This window comes from Mustelus asterias, chromosome 4 (genome assembly GCF_964213995.1).
Source record: "Mustelus asterias chromosome 4, sMusAst1.hap1.1, whole genome shotgun sequence".
In the NCBI taxonomy this organism is placed as follows: domain Eukaryota; kingdom Metazoa; phylum Chordata; class Chondrichthyes; order Carcharhiniformes; family Triakidae; genus Mustelus; species Mustelus asterias.
This window is the reverse complement of record NC_135804.1, coordinates 27,626,229-27,639,591: the sequence shown is the minus strand read 5'-3', so window position 1 is coordinate 27,639,591 and position 13,363 is coordinate 27,626,229. Positions and strand designations below refer to the sequence as shown.

Below are 13,363 nucleotides of genomic sequence, written 5' to 3'. Positions count from 1 at the left end.
CTCTCAACATCTTATACACCTCTATCAGGTCACCTCTCATCCTTCGCTTCTCCAAGGAGAAAAGACCTAGCTCTCTCAACCTATCCTCATAAGGCATGCCACCTAATCCAGGCAACATCCTTGTAAATCTCCTCTGCACCCTTTCTATGGCTTCCACATCCTTTCTGTAACGAGGCGACCAGAACTGGGCACAGTACTCCAGGTGGGGTCTGACCAGGGTCCTATACAGCTGCAGCATTATCTCCCGATTTCTAAACTCAATTCCTCTATTGATGAAGGCCAGTATTCCATACGCCTTCTTAACCACAGCCTCTACCTGCGACGCTGCTTTGAGTGTCCTATGAAGCCGGACCCCAAGATCCTTCTGATCTTCCACACTGCCAAGCGTCTTACCCTTAATATTATATTCTTTCATCCTATTCGACCTGCCAAAATGAACCACCACACACTTATCTGGGTTGAAATCCATCTGCCACTTCTCCACCCAGTCTTGCATCTTATCTATGTCTCGTTGCAACTGCTGACATCCCTCTACACTATCCACAATACCACCAACCTTTGTGCCATCAGCAAACTTGCCAACCCATCCTTCCACTTCCTCATCCAGGTCATTTATAAAAGTCACAAAGAGCAAGGGTCCCAGAACAGATCCCTGGGGCACTCCACTGGTGACCGACCTCCATGCTGAAAAAGACCCATCTACAACCACTCTTTGCCTTCTGTGGGCAAGCCAGTTCTGAATCCACAAGGCAATGTCCCCTTGAATCCCATGCCCCTTCACTTTCTCAATAAGCCTTGCATGGGGCACCTTATCAAACGCCTTGCTGAAATCCATATAAACTACATCTAATGCTCTTCCCTCGTCTATGTTTCTAGTTACATCTTCAAAAAATTAAATTAGGCTCGTAAGGCATGATCTGCCTTGGACAAAGCCGTGCTGGCTATTTCTGATCATACTATTCCTCTCCAGATGTTCATAAATCCTGCCTCTCAGGATCTTCTCCAGCAACTTACCAACCACTGAGGTTAGACTCACTGGTCTATAATTTCCCGGGCTATCTCTTCTCCCTTTCTTGAATCACGGAACCACATCCGCAATCCTCCAATCCTCCGGAACCTCTCCCGTCTCCATTGATGACGCAAAGATCATCGCCAGAGGCCTCTGCAATCTCTTCCCTTGCCTCCCACAGTAACCCGGGGTACATCCCATTTGGTCCCGGCGATTTGTCTAACTTGATGCTTTTCAAAAGCTCCAACACATCCTCTTTCCTAATGTCCACATGCTCAAGTTGAGCAAGAGATAGTGCCATAGACATCTTTACTTGTGAACACATGTGGTGGATCACATCCGCCACATTCTTGGGGAGGAGCAGGGACTGGGAGGCCATCCATTGCCAGTGGCTCCAAAGGTGACTACTGCGGTGAATGTTTTGTGAGAGGTTCCTCCCAGGGCTCCACTGGGACCTCTACAGAATATCACAATCCTCCGCTCAATAATTCATCCAGAGGTAACCAATATTGTATTCAGTAAGGCACACAATTACCTCCAGCTCTCCTTGGATGAAACCAACCAGGCTGCCAGGGCAGTGGGATCTTCAGTGACCTCTGGTCTCCCACAAGTTCAGGGTGTCATCGACTGCATGTGGCTTTGAGAGCTCCCTGGCAGCAGTCACTATGAATCTTCAACAGTTTGGCTTCAAAGGTTTCACTCCCTCATGTGCAGCTGGTCTGTAACCACCAGAGGCAGATTTTGCAGATCTGTGCGAGATACCCTGGGAGCGACAATAGCTGTTACATCCTGAGTCACTCGCAGATGCCACGGATCTTCACAGGCCCTCAGCATATGACACTTGTTTGGAGGCCAGAAAGCATTTGAGAGAAGAGGTACAATGCAGCTCATTCTGAGACAGGCTTCTTCATTGAGCAGACTGTTAGCACGCTGAAGATGCATCTCAGATATCTGGACCAGTCAGACAATGTTGTCCAGTACTCTTGGCAAAGGGTCTTCCATATTATAGTGGTTTGCTGTGCTGTACCTAACCTGGTGCTGCGAAGGAAGGATGATTCATCATTTGGAGTGACTGAGGAGCTGCATGTCTCCTTCAATGAGGAGGACATCGTGAGGGATGAGCTTAATGCGGGCGAGGAAGCAATGGCTCCAGGACGATGATGACAACTAGCTCATTGACGCCTCTTTTACCTGTTCCCTCTGTATGCTTCATGTGTGTAATCTTTCTGTGTTATATATGTATTCTGTGTAAGGAAAGCTGTGTCTGTGTGTGTCCAGGGTAATCAAAGGAGCGGTGTTTGGAGTCAAATTGTGGTGTCTAAGGGACAAAAGAGTAAATCAATTCGCTCTTCGCATTTGCAAAGAGGCTTTGTGGTAAGTTTTGAGTTACAAGAAAACAGAATAGGTTTGAAATTTACAGCTGAGGTTAAGTGCTGAAAATGATGTGTATTTATTACATTTCCAGAGAGGTTCAGAGTTGACAAGGAAGATTCGTAGCTTGCAGGAGACTCATGAATCAACATGGACAGATGGTTTAAACCTTATTGACCCAAAGTAACAGAGGAACATGAAAGGTTTTCATGTTTGGGGGACCAAAGTTTAAAGGAATTTGTGAAGACAAAAGGGAGAACAAAGATGAAAGGGAAATAAAGTATTTATCAGAATAGATCTTCAGCTGGACAGAGACACTGTGGGGTGGGGGGTGTCTCACTGAAGACCAGCCCCTTTGTTTTGGCTGTGTAGGATTTTTAACTGAAGGAAGGAGCTCAGTCTTAGGTTAGGAGGATACTAGTCCCGTGAAGCTGTTTGCTTGAATCTGCCTTTGGAAAGCCATATCAGTGTGTTTTGGTTCTGCAAAGTGACAGGTGGTGTAAAACATTATTCGGGGTTTGTTCGTAGCATATTTTCTAACTGTGTATCTGTTATCTAGCAGGGGCGATCTGACCAAAAAAATTCTAAGTGCCGAATGAGCATGAAAATGGGAGAGAATCACACTCGCTTTTTGGGTGATTCCCAGACGCAATCGTACAGCACTCAGAAAAGAAAATGAGGCAAAGAGTGCTTCTCAACAGCAGAGGAGTGGATGGAGTCTATTCACGCCGGGAAGCCGGCTGCAGACTGCTGGAGAGCGCTATTGCGCATGCATCCTGATCTGTCGCTCTTCCCCAACCCCCCGCCCGGCTACCACACACCCCAAACCCCCCCAAACATCCCCCCAATCGCGACCCATTCCTAACTCACAGACCACAATCAGTAAGGATAGGCAACAACACCGCCTCCACGATCATCCTCAACACCAGTGCCCCACAAGGCTGTGTTCTCAGCCCCCTACTATACTCCGATGAGTACTCCACACCTATGACTGTGTGGCCGAATTCCCCTCCAATTCGATTTTCAAGTTTGCTGATGACATCACCTTAGTGGGTCGGATCTCAAACAATGACAAGGCAGAGTACAGGAATGAGATAGAGAATCTGGTGAACTGGTGCGGCAACAATAATCTCTCCCTCAATGTCAACAAAACGAAGGAGATTGTCATCGACTTCAGGAAGCGTAAAGGAGAATGTGCCCCTGTCTACATCAACGGGGAAGAAGTAGAAAGGGTCAAGAGCTTCATGTTTTTAGGTGTCCAGATCACCAACAACCTGTTCTGGTCCCCCCATGCCAACACTATGGTTAAGAAAGCCCACCAATGCCTCTACTTTCTCAGAAGACGAAGGAAATTTGGCATGTCAGCTACGACTCTCACCAACTTTTACAGATGCACCATAGAAAGCATTCTTTCTGGTTGCATCACAGCTTGGTATGGCTCCTGCTCTACCCAAGACCGCAAGGAACTACAAAAGGTCATGAATGTAGCCCAATCCATCACACAAACCAGCCTCCCATCCATTGATTCTGCCTGCACATCCAGCTGCCTCAGCAACGCAGTCAGCATAATTAAGGACCCCACGCACCCCGAACATTTTCTCTTCCACCTTCTTCCTTTGGAAAAAAGATACAAAAGTCTGAGATCACGTACCAACCGACTCAAGAACAGCTTCTTCCCTGCTGCTGTCAGACTTTTGAATGGACTTACCTTGCATTAAGTTGATCTTTCTCTACACCCTAGGTTTGACTATAACACTACATTCTGCACTCTCTCGTTTCCTTCTCTATGAACGGTATGTTCTGTCCATATAGCGCGTGACAATAATAAGTCAAATCAAATCTAATCAAATCAAACCATTCCACCCCCGGCTGAATGTTGCCCATGATAACCCCTCCCCCCTCCCCCACTGACTGATCATCATGCCCGATTTTCCCCCGCGGCCAACTGTCACCTCCGATTCCGCCCCGCCCTCTGTCGATCACCGTCCCGGCGATCACCGATGCAGAGTATGGAGCTCCCTATGCCCTACCTCCCCTTTAGGCCTTGCTCCCTCAGGCCCCTCCCCTCAGGCTCAACCCTCCCCTTAGACCCCACCTCTTGGCACTACCTGGTGCCCAGTGGTCAGTGTCAGAATGCCCAGTAGGCACTGCCATGGTGTCAGGCTGGCGGTTGCCAGGGACCCAAGCTGGCAGTGCCAGGCTGACACTGCACAGGGCACTGCCCATTTCTGCCCCCGACCTCTCCAGGGGCTTCAATGGCCTAGAGTCCCACCAGGGAGGCCATCACATCTGATCCCCGTTGCTGGGGTCCATACCTGATCCTCACCCGGTGAGGATCTCCAGCAGCGACTCTGTTAAGGAAAGTCAGTCCAGACGATTATGTCCCAGGCTCACGAATAATATTCAAATTAGATAATAAATATTTAAAACAGCTTCACGTCTTTCCCGGGTGCGAGGCTCATTACACCAGCAGAAAAGGGTCAGTATCATTGAGAGAGGTGGGAAACCGGGCTTGCCAGCTCGCCACGCCGATCGACCAGCGGGACAAGCCAGTAAGATCGCCTCCTCCCGTGTCTTTAGTATTTTTATAAATGTTTTGATTCTTCAGGTTTTAAAAGTTATCACTGGAGTCCTGCGCTGTTGGTCAAAGTCAGTTTCCCAGCTTGAAAAAATGGTGCGTGTCACTTTTCAAATTTGCTCCACCACCCACCAACGTCCCCCATTACCATAGGCCCAACATCACCATTCCTCTCGCCTCTGTCACCCTCAAATCTCTCCCCGTTATTCTGAACCAAACCATATGTCGTCTCCACATGCCTTCCCTCCCCTCAGAGCCGACACCAGTTACCATCCCCATGCCCACCCTGACACTGTCACCTCCCGTTATCTGAGCCACATGTCCCCCTCCATGACCGTCCCTCGACAAGACCTCACCTTCTAGATTTTTGCCAGAACTTGCCACCTTCCTGCATTTATTTCTCCCTCTGACAGTGACCGGTATCTTCTATCACCAGTACCCAGAGTTCCTCCCCCAGGACCCCACTGTATAAGACACAGCCCCCCTCACCCCCTTCCTCAGACATTCCAGTCACCTTTCCCCGGGCATACTCCCCATCCTTTCCCTTTAAGCTTGATCCCCCTATCCAGCCTTCACCTTCCCTTATTCCCAGCCTTCGCCTGCCTCCCTTGTCCAGCTTTGGTGCAGAGTTTTCTCATGGTACTCGAGTGAAGTTATGCAAGGTGCCCAAGTAGGAGAAAGCAGCAGCTATGGATCTCAAAGTCATGGAAGAAGTGAAGCTCTCCAATTGCATGCCACTTAAGTATATGTTCATAAGACTGAACGTTCGAAATTCTCGCTGGTAGGGAATTTAATTTGGAGGCCAAACTTAATTCCAGCAATGTCATAGAATCATAGAAACCCTACAGTGCAGAAAGAGGCCATTGGGCCCATCGAGTCTGCACCGACCACAATCCCATCCAGGCCCTACCCCCATATTCCTACATATTTACCCGCTAATCCCTCTAACCTACGCATCTCAGGACACTAAGGGGCAATTTTAGCATGACCAATCGACCTAACCCGCACATCTTTTGACTGTAGGAGGAAACCAGAGCACCCGGAGGAAACCCACGCAGACACGAGGAGAATGTGCAAACTCCACACAGACAGTGACCCGAGCCGGGAATCGAACCCGGGACCCTGGAGCTGTGAAGCAGCAGTGCTAACCACTGTGCTACCGTGCCGCCCGTTGTGTGGCGTGTTAATTAGCATGCATCAGATGCAGGCTAATGAATGCAGGTTCCTCACATTGCTCATCGGGAAATTCGATATGCCTTTAACTCGTCTTGAACTTCAAAAGAACAAAAGTTCACATAGTTAAATCCTGTCACCAGGAAACAGGAATTTGGCCTCTCCCCACCTCCCCCCCCCCCCCACCTCCCCACCGCCCCCCCCCCCACCCCCCCCCTCACCCCCCCACCTCCCCACCGCCCCCCCCCCACAATGCCCACTGCTGCCAGGATCAGGAAATTCCACCCATTGCTCATCACCTGATATAAACTAAAAAAAACATATCATCATTACTGAACATTAACTAAAGCCTGCTTTAGACCAATTAGATCAAACAAACACTAATGCCGGAATTTTACCGCCTCGCCCGCCCAAGGCTCGTAAGATCCTGCCCGAGACCAACGGAGAATGCCGTTCTGCGAGCCTCGCCCGCCCCGATTCTGGGGCAGGCAAGGGGGTAAAATTCCAGCCTGTCTTTATGTTACAGGGTCAAAGGTAGGGTTCTGAAGACTGTGGAGGAACAGAGAGATCTTGGGGTCCATATCCACAGATCTCTAAAGGTTGCCACTCAAGTGGATAGAGCTGTGAAGAAGGCCTATAGTGTGTTAGCTTTTATTAACAGGGGGTTGGAGTTTAAGAGCCGTGGGGTTATGCTGCAACTGTACAGGACCTTGGTGAGACCACATTTGGAATATTGTGTGCAGTTCTGGTCACCTCACTATAAGAAGGATGTGGAAGCGCTGGAAAGAGTGCAGAGGAGATTTACCAGGATGCTGCCTGGTTTGGAGGGTAGGTCTTATGAGGAAAGATTGAGGGAGCTAGGGCTGTTCTCTCTGGAGCGGAGGAGGCTGAGGGGAGACTTAATAGAGGTTTATAAAATGATGAAGGGAATAGATAGAGTGAACGTCCAAAGACTATTTCCTCGGCTGGATGGAGCTATTACAAGGGGGCATAACTATAGGGTTCATGGTGGGAGATATAGGAAGGATATCAGAGGTAGGTTCTTTACGCAGAGAGTGGTTGGGGTGCGGAATGGACTGCCTGCAGTGATAGTGGAGTCGGACACTTTAGGAACATTTAAGCGGTTATTGGATAGGCACATGGAGCACACCAGGATGATAGGGAGTGGGATAGCTTGATCTTGGTTTCAGATAAAGCTCGGCACAACATCGTGGGCCGAAGGGCCTGTTCTGTGCTGTACTGTTCTATGTTCTATGTTCTAACCTCCAACTTTTGTTTTAGTTAACAATTTATTTAATGCCTGCACCAAAATAGGAACATCACATTTAAAAAATTCATTTATGGGACATGGGCGTTGCTGGCTGGCCAGCATTTATTGCCCATCCCTAGTTGTCCTTGTTCAGAGGGCAGTTGAGAGTCAACCACATTGCTGTGGTTCTGGAGTCATATGTAGGCCAGACCAGGTAAGGGTGGCAGATTTCCTTCCCTAAAGGACATCAGTGAACCAGATGGGTTTTTCTGACAATCGACAATGGTTTCATGATCAGTAGATTCTTAACCCCAAATATTTTTTATTGAACTCAATTTCCACTATCTGCCGTGGCCGGATTCAAACCCGGGTCCCCAGAACACTAGCTGAGTTTCTGGATTAATAGTCTAGCGATAATACCATTAGGCCATCACCTCAAATGTAGCACCTACTCATTGATAACATCAATTGTAGTTTCTAAACTGACATAGTTGACTGTTTCATTAACTCCTTTAGTTGGAGATAAAGGGATAGTAAGAGGTGACAATTTGTGGAAGTCACACAACTTCTACAGAAATTAATTTCTTGTCAACAGTAGATATGTCGGGTGAGGGGTGATGGATTTAAAAATAAAAATAAAACATTCGCTTCGAAGCTTCAGCATTTTGATCATCGGAATTAGCTGTGTGCACCACTGATGGGCAACAATAGTGCACCCAATTTATTTATCCTTGTGTAGAGTTAGATTTTCAGCCTGCCACTGATTTCAATGGGCAATACCAAAAAAGCAGGGTTTACTTTAATAATGGGTGGGTTGATCCGCAATATTAACATCACATCTGGACACCAAGTTAAACATCTGGTTGCCAGCTATTGTTCAATCCGATCAAATAATGCAGGATGCCAGTGAGAGAAAGAAGCTGCAAGGAAATACTTGGGATCTACTGAACTTTTGTCCATTTACAGAGATGGTGATTTTACAATAACAAACTGTAAGAATACATTCTATCCTGAACACTTCAAGTGTCACATGCATCACATTATGCGATGATTTGACCCATCGTGTAGAAGTGAATATTCTACTTCAATCTGTACCTTTAGCTGTTTCTTTTCATCACAACTGCAAAGTGAACTCAAGGAAACTTTAAATGGATCCCAGACTGGGTTCAAATTGTTCTTGATAACCTGGAGGAGCAAAAGAAAAACATCCAAAATGTCAGACTGAGCACCAGTCAAACTTACACAAATCAAAGGCAATGGTCTGGATCTTCATAACGACCATTTTTGCAAGGGTGGGGATGACTCCAGACTGGGATTTGTGCATGCACATTACACAGAAGCTGCTGCCCGTGTAAATCAGCAGCTGCTTCCACTCCTTTCTAATTTTGGTGACCCAGGTGTGTGAAACATGGTGTGTGCAGGATAGATCTGGCATGAGCAGCTTTGACCTTTGTGGACTCCTTTGGAGACACAGGGTACCATTTTGGAGAGATAGGGCACCCCTTTGGATATAGAACCGCGACACCCTTGAGAAGTGAGCTGCCCTTTGCGAGTGGCCAGGTGCACCTTGGAATCATTAAAAGTAGGCACTGTCCACCATGCCACCAGTCTTGATGTCATCTGCAAACTTACTAACCATGCCCCCTATATTCTCATCCAAAACATTAATATAAATGACAAATAACAGTGGGCCCAGCACTGATCCCTGAGGCACACCGCTGGTCACAGGCCTCCAGTTTGAAAAACAACTCTCTACAACCACCCTCTGGCTTCTGTCAAGAAGCCAATTTTGTATCCATTTAGATACCTCACCCTGGATCCCGTGAGATTTAACCTTATGCAACAACCTACCATGCGGTACCTTGTCAAAGGCCTTGCTAAAGTCCATGTAGACAACATCAACTGCACTGCCCTCATCTACCTTCTTGGGTTACCCCTTCAAAAAACTCAATTAAATTTGTGAGACATGATTTTCCACTCACAAAGTCGTGCTGACTGTCCCTAATCAGTCCTTGCATCTCTAAATGCCTGTAGATCCTGTCTCTCAAAATACCTTCCAACAATTTACCCACCACAGATATGAGGCTCAGTGGCCTGTAGTTCCCAGGCTTTTCCCTGCAGCCCTTTTTAAACAAAGGCACAACATTTGCCACTGTCCAATCTTCAGGCACCTCACCCGTGACTATCGATGATTCAAATGTCTCGGCTAGGGGACCGCAGTTTCCTTCCTAGCCTCCCACAACGTCCTGGGATATATTTCATCAGGTCCTGGGGATTTATCTACTTTGATGCGCTTTAAGACTTCCAGCACCTCCTTCTCTGTAACATGTACACGCCTCAAGAGATCACTATTTATTTCCCCAAGTTCCCTAACATCCATGCTTTTCTCAACAGTAAATACTGATGAGAAATATTCATCAAAAGTAACACATAAACTTTTACATGAAGGCAAGTTGTTAGAAATCTGTCCACAGATTTATTGGAAAATGCAGAAAGGCACATTGTGGGTGGAATATTAGAATGCCAGAACACAATCAGAGAACACAATTAGGGGAAAGAATTAATGGGAACCTGAGAAGCAACTTTTTTACACAGAGGGTAATATGTATGTGGGATGAATTGTCGGAGGGAGTGGTTGAGGCAGAGACATTGACAACATTTAAAAGGCATTTGGACAGATACAGGGATAAGTTTAAGTTTAACTTTATTTATTCCTGTCACAAGTCGGCTTACATTAACACTGCATTAAAGTTACTGTGAAAATCCCCTAGTCGCCACACTCCGGCACCTATTTGGGTACAATGAGGGCAAATTTAGCATGGCCAATGCACCTAACCAGCACATCTTTTGGATTGTGGGAGGAAACTGGAGCATCCGGAGGAAACCCACACAGACACGGGGAGAACATGCAGACTTTGCACAGACAGTGACCCAAGCCGGGAATCAAACCCGGGTCCCTGCCGCTGTGAGGCAGCAGTGCTAACCACTGTGCCACTGAACTGCCCTAATAGGAAAGATTTAGAGGTATATGGGCCAAATGTAGGCAAATGGGGTTAGCTTAGATGGGCATTTTGATTGGCATGGACCAGTTTGGGCCGAAGGGCCCATCTCCGTGCCGTAGTTTCTGATTCTATGACATTCAGCCTGTCATGTTTGGTATGGCTTTTTAATCAGTTCCATTCCTGTTCCTCTGCCCCCTAGTCCTGCAAAGTTTCCCCTTCAAGTATTTACCCAATTCCATTTTGAAAGTTAATATTGAATATATTGCCATCGCCCTTACAGGCAGTACATTTCCAATTATAGCAAGTCACAGTGTAAAAAAGTCTCCTAGTCTTAACATTTGAATTGCCACCCTTGCCATGTTGAGTTGGCGTCAACTCACCTTTTTGTATTTTCCTTTAAGTCCAAAGATAGCATTGCACATTCCAGTTTAATTTGAAAAAAAAAACTCCAGCATTTATGTAAATGCATATCTTAAGCAGACGCAAATTGCAGACTGAATTACTCTCCATGTCAAGAAAATAATAATAAGCAGTTTGGAAAATGATTTGGTTCTGTTATTGACAGCTGTAATGAGGACTGTCATACATAATGGTTCTACATGGAGCCTTTTCAGATGAGTAATAGAATTTGTTCATTAGTCTTTGCAGCTCCTCTACTTCATAAATGAGGAAGTAAAGGAATTGAATTATTATTATTCTGGTGACAAAGGTGATGCATATTCCACCATCCTGCTGGCTTTGAGTGACAGGAACACTAAAAATTCTTTGTAGTGTCATTATCTTGCAGCTTTCTTAACTTCAAAGTGGTCTAGACCGTGGGCTATTGTTATAGAAATGTTCTCCTTGGTTTAATGTGTAAAACGTAATGCGTGTTTTGTTAAATGTCCTGTCCAACATCATTTCATTATAACAAATTTGTTAGTTCCTGTCATGTTAGAGACTTTGAAGGGTGAAGGTATTCCAGTTTATAAGTGTCACAGACTTCAACGAAATATATATGTTCTCTAATAATGTGACTACTTTGTTTAAAGTTTATTTATTAGTGTCACAAGTAGGCTTATAGTTACACTGCAATGGAGTTACTGTGAAAATCCCCTAGTTGCCACACTCCGACGCCTGTTCGGGTACACTGAGGGAGAATTTAGCATGGCCAATGCACCTAACCAGCACATCTTTCGGACTGTGGGAGAAAACTGGAGCATCCAAAGGAAACCTGGGCAGATACAGGGAGAATGTGCAGACTCCGCTCAGACAGCGACCCAAGCCGGGAATCGAACCCGGGTCCCTGGCGCTGTGAGGCAGCAGTGCTAAAGACTGTGCCACCATGCTGCCTTTGAAGGAGCCAACATCATTCAGCTTCCTGTAAATTAGAACCATAGAAACCCTACAGTGCAGAAAGAGGTCATTTGGCCCATCGAGTCTGCACCAACCACAATCCCACCCAGGCCCTACCCCCAATATCCCTACATATTTACCCGCTAATCCCTCTAACCTACACATCTCAGGACACTAAGGGGCAATTTTAGCATGGCCAATCAACCTAACCCGCACATCTTTGGACTGTGGGAGGAAACCGGAGCACCCGGAGGAAACCCACACAGACACGAGGAGAATGTGCAAACTCCACACAGACAGTGACCCAAGCCGGGAATCGAACCCAGGTCCCTGGAGCTGTGAAGCAGCGGTGCTAACCACTGTGAACAAAGAACAAAGAACAGTACAGCACAGGAAACAGGCCCTTCGGCCCTCCAAGCCTGTGCCGCTCATTGGTCCAACTAGACCATTCGTTTGTATCCCTCCATTCCCAGACGGCTCATGTGACTATCCAGGTAAGTCTTAAACGATGCCAGCGTGTCTGCCTCCACCACCCTGTGCTACCGTGCCGCCCGTTGATACATTGTGCAAGAAAAGGACCGACTGATAAGACAGTGAATGCTTACTTTTACCACTTAAGTGATGTGAATAATTTAAAATCCTAAAAGTATAATTTTTTGATGTGTTTTAAATTAACCCCCATGCCAACTTCCTTGTTTAAAGCTATTGAATGCTCTGGTTAATTTCTCCAAGATGTTCTTGACTCAGCAACCAAGGAACACAACTCAGACATCACTTTGTAAGCAGTTTTTCTTTCTTCAGGCAGTCTATGCCACTATGATTCACAGTCTTTTCAATTTGTCAAGATTCAAGCAAATTGTCAGTCAAGATTAGAAGTAGAATTTAAGATAAGGAACCGGAACTCAATAGTTCAATAATATTTTATTTAAAGAGTTATAAAACACTGTCTTTTTATGAAATCAGTATTTTTAAATAAATCTTTTCAGATATGTTTTTATCTAAGTGGCTTTATTACTTTAAATATAGTTACCAATTGGCTTGAAATGTCATTTTCCATATTAATTTCATCATAATTGAGAGAAAAATGTTGCGCTTTCTCTTAGACACAGAAATCCGAGATATTCCTCTAAAGCGCTCCACACACCTCTGTCCTGTAGACAAGCTGCTCAGACTCATCATCGTTAATCCTGTAAATCTCCAAAAAAGGGTCTGATTTGCTGAAAAGATCCTGGAATGAAATGAATGAACAATCCACAGTCAGCGAGACACGTTGATCATACCAGAAGTTTCGAGGCGACATGGAAACGGTAAATCAGACAAGCCAGTCAACTGATTTTACAGAGAACACAAAGTTAGTTTAAGAAAAGGTAGAGTTGGACAATATAGCTAAGGGAAATACAAACTCGGTCTAAGGTCTCCCAATATCACAATTGCCTAAGCAGCCGATTTGATTCACTCCGCGTGATAATGTTGAGTGCACTGGATGTAGTAGAGGTCATTGTCTCTGACAAGGTCCTGTTGTAATGGTGAAGATCTGTGCTCCAGACTTAGCCAGCCCTTCAGCCAAGCTGTTTCATTACAGCCACAGGCCTGACATCTACCCGACAAAGTGGAAAATTGCACCCATTATTTCCTACCCACTAAAA

At 46.0% G+C, this 13,363-nt stretch overlaps 1 protein-coding gene across 1 annotated transcript in view; it reads right to left on the bottom strand.

Moving 5' to 3' along the window:
• cpne7 (copine VII) overlaps window positions 1-13,363 on the bottom strand; it is a 152,434-nt gene that overhangs the window by 51,408 nt on the left and 87,663 nt on the right. The window contains exons 5-6 of the mRNA XM_078210237.1: window positions 12,862-12,945; window positions 8,476-8,565 (exon numbers count right to left, since the gene is read on the bottom strand). Of these exons, the coding sequence (XP_078066363.1) occupies window positions 8,476-8,565; window positions 12,862-12,945 (174 nt within the window). The remainder of the gene's footprint in view (window positions 1-8,475; window positions 8,566-12,861; window positions 12,946-13,363) is intronic.